General features: G+C 49.7%; 1 protein-coding gene across 1 annotated transcript in view; it reads right to left on the reverse strand.

Annotated features, from left to right (window-relative positions):
* trpm7 (transient receptor potential cation channel, subfamily M, member 7) overlaps window positions 1–12500 on the reverse strand; it is a gene marked incomplete at its 5' end in the record, with an annotated part of 49166 nt that overhangs the window by 12883 nt on the left and 23783 nt on the right. The window contains 4 exons of the mRNA XM_080498535.1: window positions 5554–5846; window positions 8233–8262; window positions 8510–8650; window positions 11464–11514. Of these exons, the coding sequence (XP_080354661.1) occupies window positions 5554–5846; window positions 8233–8262; window positions 8510–8650; window positions 11464–11514 (515 nt within the window). The remainder of the gene's footprint in view (window positions 1–5553; window positions 5847–8232; window positions 8263–8509; window positions 8651–11463; window positions 11515–12500) is intronic.

The following is a 12500-nucleotide window of genomic DNA, read 5'->3' on the forward strand; positions in this document are numbered from 1 at the left end:
TGAGACACATGACCAAACTCCCTGTGAGACACATGACCAAACTCCCTGTGAGACACATGACCAAACTCCCTGTGAGAGACAAACTCCCTGTGAGACACATGACCAAACTCCCCGTGAGAGACAAACTCCCTGTGAGACACATGACCAAACTCCCTGTGAGACACAGTGACCAAACTCCCTGTGAGACACATGACCAAACTCCCTGTGAGACACATGACCAAACTCCCTGTGAGAGACAGTGACCAAACTCCCTGTGAGACACATGACCAAACTCCCTATGAGACACATGACCAAACTCCCTGTGAGACACATGACCAAACTCCCTGTGAGAGACAAACTCCCTGTGAGACACATGACCAAACTCCCTGTGAGACACATGACCAAACTCCCTGTGAGACACATGACCAAACTCCCTGTGAGAGACAAACTCCCTGTGAGACACATGACCAAACTCCCTGTGAGACACATGACCAAACTCCCTGTGAGACACATGACCAAACTCCCTGTGAGACACATGACCAAACTCCCTGTGAGAGACAAACTCCCTGTGAGACACATGACCAAACTCCCTGTGAGACACATGACCAAACTCCCTGTGAGACACATGACCAAACTCCCTGTGAGAGACAAACTCCCTGTGAGACACAGAACCAAACTCCCTGTGAGAGACAGTGACCAAACTCCCTGTGAGACACATGACCAAACTCCCTGTGAGACACATGACCAAACTCCCTGTGAGAGACAAACTCCCTGTGAGACACAGTGACCAAACTCCCTGTGAGACACATGACCAAACTCCCTGTGAGACACATGACCAAACTCCCTGTGAGACACATGACCAAACTCCCTGTGAGAGACAAACTCCCTGTGAGACACAGTGACCAAACTCCCTGTGAGACACAGTGACCAAACTCCCTGTGAGACACATGACCAAACTCCATGTGAGACACATGACCAAACTCCCTGTGAGAGACAGTGACCAAACTCCCTGTGAGACACAGTGACCAAACTCCCTGTGAGACACAGTGACCAAACTCCCTGTGAGACACAGTGACCAAACTCCCTGTGAGACACATGACCAAACTCCCTGTGAGACACAGTGACCAAACTCCCTGTGAGACACAGTGACCAACCTCCCTGTGAGACACATGACCAAACTCCCTGTGAGACACATGACCAAACTCCCTATGAGACACATGACCAAACTCCCTGTGAGACACATGACCAAACTCCCTGTGAGAGACAAACTCCCTGTGAGACACATGACCAAACTCCCTGTGAGACACATGACCAAACTCCCTGTGAGAGACAAACTCCCTGTGAGACACATGACCAAACTCCCTGTGAGACACAGTGACCAAACTCCCTGTGAGACACATGACCAAACTCCCTGTGAGACACATGACCAAACTCCCTGTGAGAGACAGTGACCAAACTCCCTTATGAGACACATGACCAAACTCCCTGTGAGACACATGACCAAACTCCCTGTGAGACACATGACCAAACTCCCTGTGAGAGACAAACTCCCTGTGAGACACATGACCAAACTCCCCGTGAGAGACAAACTCCCTGTGAGACACATGACCAAACTCCCTGTGAGACACAGTGACCAAACTCCCTGTGAGACACATGACCAAACTCCCTGTGAGACACATGACCAAACTCCCTGTGAGAGACAGTGACCAAACTCCCTGTGAGACACATGACCAAACTCCCTGTGAGACACATGACCAAACTCCCTGTGAGACACATGACCAAACTCCCTGTGAGAGACAGTGACCAAACTCCCTGTGAGACACATGACCAAACTCCCTATGAGACACATGACCAAACTCCCTGTGAGACACATGACCAAACTCCCTGTGAGAGACAAACTCCCTGTGAGACACATGACCAAACTCCCTGTGAGACACATGACCAAACTCCCTGTGAGACACATGACCAAACTCCCTGTGAGAGACAAACTCCCTGTGAGACACATGACCAAACTCCCTGTGAGACACATGACCAAACTCCCTGTGAGACACATGACCAAACTCCCTGTGAGACACATGACCAAACTCCCTGTGAGACACATGACCAAACTCCCTGTGAGAGACAAACTCCCTGTGAGACACATGACCAAACTCCCTGTGAGACACATGACCAAACTCCCTGTGAGACACATGACCAAACTCCCTGTGAGAGACAAACTCCCTGTGAGACACAGAACCAAACTCCCTGTGAGAGACAGTGACCAAACTCCCTGTGAGACACATGACCAAACTCCCTGTGAGACACATGACCAAACTCCCTGTGAGAGACAAACTCCCTGTGAGACACAGTGACCAAACTCCCTGTGAGACACATGACCAAACTCCCTGTGAGACACATGACCAAACTCCCTGTGAGACACATGACCAAACTCCCTGTGAGAGACAAACTCCCTGTGAGACACAGTGACCAAACTCCCTGTGAGACACAGTGACCAAACTCCCTGTGAGACACATGACCAAACTCCATGTGAGACACATGACCAAACTCCCTGTGAGAGACAGTGACCAAACTCCCTGTGAGACACAGTGACCAAACTCCCTGTGAGACACAGTGACCAAACTCCCTGTGAGACACAGTGACCAAACTCCCTGTGAGACACATGACCAAACTCCCTGTGAGACACAGTGACCAAACTCCCTGTGAGACACAGTGACCAACCTCCCTGTGAGACACATGACCAAACTCCCTGTGAGACACATGACCAAACTCCCTGTGAGAGACAAACTCCCTGTGAGACACATGACCAAACTCCCTGTGAGACACAGTGACCAAACTCCCTGTGAGACACATGACCAAACTCCCTGTGAGACACATGACCAAACTCCCTGTGAGAGACAGTGACCAAACTCCCTGTGAGACACATGACCAAACTCCCTGTGAGACACATGACCAAACTCCCTGTGAGACACATGACCAAACTCCCTGTGAGAGACAGTGACCAAACTCCCTGTGAGACACATGACCAAACTCCCTATGAGACACATGACCAAACTCCCTGTGAGACACATGACCAAACTCCCTGTGAGACACATGACCAAACTCCCTGTGACACACATGACCAAACTCCCTGTGAGACACATGACCAAACTCCCTGTGAGAGACAAACTCCCTGTGAGACACATGACCAAACTCCCTGTGAGACACATGACCAAACTCCCTGTGAGAGACAAACTCCCTGTGAGACACATGACCAAACTCCCCGTGAGAGACAAACTCCCTGTGAGACACATGACCAAACTCCCTGTGAGACACAGTGACCAAACTCCCTGTGAGACACATGACCAAACTCCCTGTGAGACACATGACCAAACTCCCTGTGAGAGACAGTGACCAAACTCCCTGTGAGACACATGACCAAACTCCCTGTGAGACACATGACCAAACTCCCTGTGAGACACATGACCAAACTCCCTGTGAGACACATGACCAAACTCCCTGTGAGACACATGACCAAACTCCCTGTGAGAGACAGTGACCAAACTCCCTGTGAGACACATGACCAAACTCCCTATGAGACACATGACCAAACTCCCTGTGAGACACATGACCAAACTCCCTGTGAGAGACAAACTCCCTGTGAGACACATGACCAAACTCCCTGTGAGACACATGACCAAACTCCCTGTGAGACACATGACCAAACTCCCTGTGAGAGACAAACTCCCTGTGAGACACATGACCAAACTCCCTGTGAGACACATGACCAAACTCCCTGTGAGACACATGACCAAACTCCCTGTGAGACACAGTGCCCCCTGCAGGCTGGCTGGAGATACACTCACTCACTCACTCACTCATTCACTCACTCACTCACTCACTCACTCACTCACTCACTCACTCACTCACTCACTCACTCACTCACTCCCTCACTCACTCCCTCACTCACTCACTCACTCACTCCCTCCCTCACTCACTGCCTCACTCACTCACTCACTCACTCACTCACTCACTCACTCACTCACTCACTGCCTCACTCCCTCACTCACTCACTCACTCACTCACTCACTCCCTCCCTCACTCCCTCACTCCCTCACCCACTCCCTCACTCACTGCCTTGCTCCCTCACTCACTCCCTCACTCCCTCACTCCCACCCTCCCTCCCTCACTCCCTCACTCACTCACTCCCTCACTCACTCCCTCACTCCCTCACTCACTCACTCCCTCACTCACTGCCTCACTCCCTCACTCACTCACTCACTCACTGCCTCACTCCCTCACTCCCTCACTCACTCACTGCCTCAATCACTCACTCCCTCACTCACTCACTCACTCACTCACTCACTCACTCACTCACTCACTCCCTCACTCACTCCCTCCCTCACTCCCTCACTCCCTCACTCACTCACTGCCTCACTCCCTCCCTCACTCACTCACTCACTCACTGCCTCACTCCCTCACCCACTCCCTCACTCACTCACTCACTCACTCACTCACTCACTCACTCCCTCACTCACTCCCTCCCTCACTCCCTCACTCCCTCACTGCCTCACTCCCTCCCTCACTCACTCACTCACTCACTGCCTCACTCCCTCACCCACTCCCTCACCCACTCCCTCACTCACTCACTCACTCACTCACTCACTCACTCACTCCCTCCCTCACTCCCACCCTCCCTCCCTCCCTCACTCCCTCCCTCACTCCCTCACTCCCTCACTCCCTCACTCCCTCACTCCCTCACTCCCTCCCTCCCTCCCTCCCTCCCTCACTCCCTCCCTCCCTCCCTCACTCCCTCCCTCACTCCCTCACTCCCTCCCTCCCTCCCTCCCTCCCTCACTCCCTCCCTCACTCCCTCACTCCATCCCTCACTCACTCACTCCCTCCCTCACTCCCACCCTCCCTCCCTCCCTCACTCCCTCCCTCACTCCCTCACTCCCTCCCTCACTCCCTCACTCCCTCACTCCCTCCCTCACTCCCTCACTACCTCACTCCCTCCCTCCCTCACTCCCTCACTCCCTCCCTCACTGCCTCACTCCCTCTCTCACTCCCTCCCTCACTCCCTCCCTCACTGCCTCACTCCCTCCCTCCCTCCCTCCCTCACTCCCTCCCTCACTCCCTCACTCCATCCCTCACTCACTCACTCCCTCCCTCACTCCCACCCTCCCTCCCTCCCTCACTCCCTCCCTCACTCCCTCACTCCCTCCCTCACTCCCTCACTCCCTCACTCCCTCCCTCACTCCCTCACTACCTCACTCCCTCCCTCCCTCACTCCCTCACTCCCTCCCTCACTGCCTCACTCCCTCTCTCACTCCCTCCCTCACTCCCTCCCTCACTGCCTCACTCCCTCCCTCACTCCCTCACTCCCTCACTCCCTCCCTCCCTCACTCCCTCACTCCCTCACTCCCTCCCACCCTCCCTCCCTCACTCCCTCACTCACTCACTCCCTCACTCACTCCCTCACTCCCTCACTCACTCACTCCCTCCCTCACTGCCTCACTCCCTCACTCCCTCCCTCACTCCCTCACTCCCTCACTCCCTCCCTCCCTCACTCCCACCCTCCCACCCTCCCTCCCTCACCTGGAGTTGTTCTCCAGGTCCTGGTAGATGTCGTCCACCAGTTCGCTCTGCGACGACTCGTGGGCCATGGCCTTGTAGAGTTTGCAGGCCACCAGAGCCTTGGCCATGGCCTCCTCCCCCCGCTGCCACAGGAACAGCGCCATCTTCTGGCGCTTCATCAGCACTGCCCACACCATCAGCTCATGGAAGGGGTACTGGAAGCGGCTGAGCTCAGGGTCGTCCACGTCAATGTCCTCCTCTTCCTCCTTCTTCTTGTTCTTCTTCCCCTTGCCTTTGCCCCGGGGCTCGTCCTCCTGCAGCGCAGAACCCATCAAGTACAGCAACACCGAGAACGTATAGCATTAGAACAGCAACACATAGAACGTATAGCATTAGAACAGCAACACCTAGAACGTATAGCACTAGTACAGCAACACATAGAACGTATAGCACTAGAACAGCAACACCTAGAATGTATACCACTAGTACAGCAACACCTAGAATGTATAACACTAGTACAGGAACACCTAGAACATATAGAATTAGAACAGCAACACATAGAATGTATAGCACACTTCCAGCAACACATAGAACGTATACCCTACTTCCAGCAACACATAGAACATATACCACAAGTACAGCAACACCTAGAACATATACCGCAAGCACAGCAACACCTAGAACGTATAGCACACTTCCAGCAACACCTAGAACGTATAGCACACTTCCAGCAACACATAGAACGTATAGCACAAGTACAGCAACACATAGAACGTATACCACAAGTACAGCAACACATAGAACGTATAGCACAAGTACAGCAACACATAGAATGTATCCCACTAGTACAGCAACACCTAGAACGTATACCACAAGTACAGCAACACACAGAACGTATAGCACAAGAACAGCAACACATAGAACATATAGCAATAGTACAGCAATACCTAGAACATATAGCACACTTCCAGCAACACATAGAACGTATACCACAAATACAGCAACACATGGAACATATACCACAGGTACAGCAACACCTAGAATGTATACCACTAGTACAGCAACACCTAGAACGTATAGCACACTTCCAGCAACACATAGAACGTATACCATACTTCCAGCAACACCTAGAACGTATAGCACACTTCCAGCAACACATAGAACATATACCACACTTACAGCAACACATAGAACACAAACAACACATAGAATGTATACCACTAGTACAGCAACACCTAGAACGTAAAGCACACTTCCAGCAACACATAGAACATATACCATACTTCCAGCAACACCTAGAATGTATAGCACAAGTACAGCAACACATAGAACACAAACAACACATAGAACACAAACAACACATAGAACGTATCCCACTCATACAGCAACACCTAGAACGTATAGCACAAGTACAGCAACACATAGAATGTATCCCACTAGTACAGCAGCACATAGAATGTATAGCACACTTCCAGCAACACATAGAACGTATAGCACAAGTACAGCAACACATAGAACGTATACCATACTTCCATCAACACATAGGACGTATACCATACCTCCAGCAACACCTAGAACGTATAGCACACTTCCAGCAACACCTAGAAGATATAGCACAAGTACAGCAATACCTAGAACATATAGCACACTTCCAGCAACACCTAGAAGATATAGCACAAGTACAGCAATACCTAGAATGTATACCATACTTCCAGCAACACATAGAACATATAGCACAAGTACAGCAACACATAGAACATATACCATACTTCCAGCAACGCATAGAACGTATAGCACACTTCCAGCAACACCTAGAACGTACAGCACGAGTACAGCAACACCTAGAACGTATAGCACACTTCCAGCAACACCTAGAACGTACAGCACAATACAGCAACACATAGAACGTATAGCACACTTCCAGCAACACATAGATCGTATACCACACTTCCAGCAACACCTAGAACGTACAGCACAATACAGCAACACATAGAACGTATAGCACACTTCCAGCAACACATAGATCGTATACCATACTTCCAGCAACACATAGGACGTATACCATACCTCCAGCAACACCTAGAACGTATAGCACACTTCCAGCAACACCTAGAAGATATAGCACAAGTACAGCAATACCTAGAATGTATACCATACTTCCAGCAACACATAGAACATATAGCACAAGTACAGCAACACATAGAACATGTACCATACTTCCAGCAACACATAGAACGTATAGCACACTTCCAGCAACACCTAGAACGTACAGCACGAGTACAGCAACACCTAGAACGTATAGCACACTTCCAGCAACACCTAGAACGTATAGCATACTTCCAGCAACACCTAGAACGTACAGCACAATACAGCAACACATAGAACATATACCACACTTCCAGCAACACCTAGAACGTACAGCACGAGTACAGCAACACCTAGAACGTATAGCACACTTCTAGCAACACCTAGAACGTACAGCACGAGTACAGCAACACCTAGAACGTATAGCATACTTCCAGCAACACCTAGAACGTACAGCACGAGTACAGCAACACCTAGAACGTATAGCACACTTCCAGCAACACCTAGAACGTATAGCATACTTCCAGCAACACCTAGAACGTACAGCACAATACAGCAACACATAGAACACAAACAACACATAGAGCAGCACATAGAACACAATGACAAACGCACCTCCATCCCCAGAAGCTTCAGGGCTTTGGGCTGAAAGAACACCAGATGAAGTGAGCTCAGCTGGACAGACACCACCCCACCCTACATTGCCCTACATTGCCCCACCTTACCCTGTCTCACCCTGCCCTGCCCCACAACACCTCACCCCTCCCTGCACCTACCCCACCCTACCCTATCTCACCCCTCCCCATCCTGCCCCACTCTGCCCCACCCCACCCTATCTGGCCCTACCTTACCCCACCTCCCCCTGCCCTGTCTTGCCACCCCTCCCCCTCACCCGCTTCAGGCCATACAGGTTGTTGTACAGTGTCCGGAAACTCTTGCGGGTGTACTTGCAGCGATAGGCTCCGCCCATCAGGAACTCCAGCACCAGCCCGATGTCGATGAGTGTGATCTGATAATCTGGAGGAAGATTCCCCTGAAACACACGTCACACCTGCTGAGCACTGTACTTCCTGAAACCAGGTGAAGACTGTACTTCCTGAAACCAGGTGAAGACTGTACTTCCTGAAACCAGGTGAAGACTGTACTTCCTGAAACCAGATGAAGACTGTACTTCCTGAAACCAGGTGAAGACTGTACTTCCTGAAACCAGGTGAAGACTGTACTTCCTGAAACCAGATGAAGACTGTACTTCCTGAAACCAGGTGAAGACTGTACTTCCTGAAACCAGGTGAAGACTGTACTTCCTGAAACCAGGTGAAGACTGTACTTCCTGAAACCAGGTGAAGACTGTACTTCCTGAAACCAGGTGAAGACTGTACTTCCTGAAACCAGGTGAAGACTGTACTTCCTGAAACCAGGTGAAGACTGTACTTCCTGAAACCAGGTGAAGACTCTACTTCCTGAAACCAGGTGAAGACTGTACTTCCTAAAACCAGATGAAGACTGTACTTCCTGAAACCAGGTGAAGACTGTACTTCCTGAAACCAGGTGAAGACTGTACTTCCTGAAACCAGGTGAAGACTCTACTTCCTGAAACCAGATGAAGACTCTACTTCCTGAAACCAGGTGAAGACTGTACTTCCTAAAACCAGGTGAAGACTGTACTTCCTGAAACCAGGTGAAGACTGTACTTCCTGAAACCAGGTGAAGACTGTACTTCCTGAAACCAGATGAAGACTGTACTTCCTGAAACCAGGTGAAGACTGTACTTCCTGAAACCAGATGAAGACTGTACTTCCTGAAACCAAGTGAAGACTGTACTTCCAGAAACCAGATGAAGACTGTACTTCCTGAAACCAGATGAAGACTGTACTTCCTGAAACCAGATGAAGACTGTACTTCCAGAAACCAGGTGAAGACTGTACTTCCTGAAACCAGGTGAACACTGTACTTCCTGAAACCAGGTGAAGACTGTACTTCCTGAAACCTGGTGAAGACTTTACTTCCTGAAACCAGATGAAGACTGTACTTCCAGAAACCAGGTGAAGACTGTACTTCCTGAAACCAGGTGAACACTGTACTTCCTGAAACCAGGTGGAGACTGTACTTCCTGAAACCAAGTGAAGAGTGTATTCCCACTCAGAAACCAGGTAAAGACTGTACTCCCTGCCAGGAATTAGGTGAAGACTGTACTCCCTGCCAAAAACCAGGTCAAGACTTTACTTCCTGCCAAGGTTTGGGTTCCTGAAACGAGATGAAGACTGTACTTCCTGAAACCAGGTGAAGACTGTACTTCCTGAAACCAGATGAAGTCAGTACTTCCAGAAACCCAGTGAAGACTGTACCTCCTCCCAGGAACCAGATGAAGTCAGTACTTCCAGAAACCAAGTAAAGACTGTACTTCCTCCAACCAGATGAAGAATGTACTCCTAGAAACCCAGTGAAGACTGTACCTCCTCCCAGGAACCAGATGAAGTCAGTACTGCCAGAAACCAAGTGAAGACTGTATTCCCACCCAGGAACAAGATGAAGTCAGTACTTCCAGAAACCCAGTGAAGACTGTACCTCCTCCCAGGAACCAGATGAAGTCAGTACTTCCAGAAACCCAGTGAAGACTGTACCTCCTCCCAGGAACCAGATGAAGAATGTACTCCTAGAAACCCAGTGAAGACTGTACCTCCTCCCAGGAACCAGATGAAGAATGTACTCCTAGAAACCCAGTGAAGACTGTACCTCCTCCCAGGAACCAGATGAAGTCAGTACTTCCAGAAACCAAGTGAAGACTGTATTCCCACCCAGAAACTAGTTGAAGAGTGTACTTCCCCCCAAGAAACCAGGTCAAGACTGTTCTTAGAGAAACAAGGTGAATACTGTACTCCCAACCAGAAACCAGGTAAAGACTTTAGTCCCAGAAGACTTCAGTCTGAGTCCAGTGTTTCCTCACATCACCACAACAGGCCAACTTTGTGACAAACGAAGCCTGTGTCTAAATGAAGCCTGTGTCTAAACGAAGCCTGTGTCTAAACGAAGCCTGTGTCTAAATGAAGCCTGTGTCTAAACGAAGCCTGTGTCTAAACGAAGCCTGTGTCTAAATGAAGCCTGTGTCTAAACGAAGCCTGTGTCTAAACGAAGCCTGTGTCTAAATGAAGCCTGTGTCTAAACGAAGCCTGTGTCTAAATGAAGCCTGTGTCTAAATGAAGCCTGTGTCTAAATGAAGCCTGTGTCTAAACGAAGCCTGTGTCTAAATGAAGCCTGTGTCTAAATGAAGCTTGTGTCTAAATGAAGCCTGTGTCTAAACGAAGCCTGTGTCTAAATGAAGCCTGTCTAAACGAAGCCTGTGTCTAAATGAAGCCTGTGTCTAAATGAAGCCTGTGTCTAAATGAAGCCTGTGTCTAAACGAAGCCTGTGTCTAAACGAAGCCTGTGTCTAAATGAAGCTTGTGTCTAAATGAAGCCTGTGTCTAAACGAAGCCTGTGTCTAAATGAAGCCTGTGTCTAAACGAAGCCTGTGTCTAAATGAAGCCTGTGTCTAAATGAAGCCTGTGTCTAAATGAAGCCTGTGTCTAAACGAAGCCTGTGTCTAAATGAAGCTTGTGTCTAAATGAAGCCTGTGTCTAAACGAAGCCTGTGTCTAAATGAAGCCTGTGTCTAAATGAAGCCTGTGTCTAAACGAAGCCTGTGTCTAAATGAAGCCTGTGTCTAAACGAAGCCTGTGTCTAAATGAAGCCTGTGTCTAAATGAAGCTAGTTTCTAAACGAAGCCTGTCTATGAATGAAACTCGTTCCTAAACAAAGCTTGTCCTTAAATAAAGGTCTAAATAAAAGTCGTTTCTAAATGACGCTCTCACCTTCTTCACATCTCGGACCACAAAATGCAACGTGTTAGCAGGACCCAGCTTCTGCAGAGAGAGAAGACAGTGATTTCAAAGAGCGAGAAGATGGAGGTCTGATGGAGGGCTGATGGAGGTCTGATGGAGGTCTGATGGAGGGCTGATGGAGGTCTGATGGAGGGCTGATGGAGGGCTGATGGAGGGCTGATGGAGGGCTGATGGAGGGCTGATGGAGGGCTGATGGAGGGCTGATGGAGGTCTGATGGAGGGCTGATGGAGGTCTGATGGAGGGCTGATGGAGGGCTGATGGAGGGCTGATGGAGGGCTGATGGAGGTCAATGCATTGCAATGCATTGGAGTTTGGGTAGGTTGTGTTTCAGATGAGTTTATTGTGGGTTATATTAGGTTTGTAGTTAGTTAGTTAGTTGACTTATTTTAGCTTAGTTTAATATTAGTAAGTTGGCAACCAGGAGTGAAAAGGGTTGGGTGTGCCATGTGGTCCTGCTATGGAGTTCCTGTTTGGAGTACCAAATTAAAAGTAGAAGCAAATCAAGGCAGAAACATAAACTCATATGCAAATCGCTGCATGACTGATCGACATTGGAGGTCTGATTGTATAAGGCTCTGCCGACCCTACCCTGATGGTCACCGCATAGCACTGACCCTAACCCTACCCTACCCTACCCTACCCTGATGGTCACAGCATAGCACTGACCCTAACCCTACCCTACCCTACCCTACCCTGATGGTCACAGCATAGCACTGACCCTAACCCTACCCTACCCTGATGATCACAGCATAGCACTGACCCTAACCCTACCCTACCCTACCCTACCCTACCCTGATGGTCACAGCATAGCACTGACCCTAACCCTACCCTACCCTACCCTACCCTGATGGTCACAGCATAGCACTGACCCTAACCCTACCCTACCCTGATGGTCACCGCATAGCACTGACCCTAACCCTACCCTACCCTACCCTACCCTGATGGTCACCGCATAGCACTGACCCTAACCCTACCCTACCCTACCCTACCCTGATGGTCACAGCAT

This window comes from Blennius ocellaris (genome assembly GCF_963422515.1).
Source record: "Blennius ocellaris genome assembly, chromosome: 1".
In the NCBI taxonomy this organism is placed as follows: Eukaryota; Metazoa; Chordata; class Actinopteri; order Blenniiformes; family Blenniidae; genus Blennius; species Blennius ocellaris.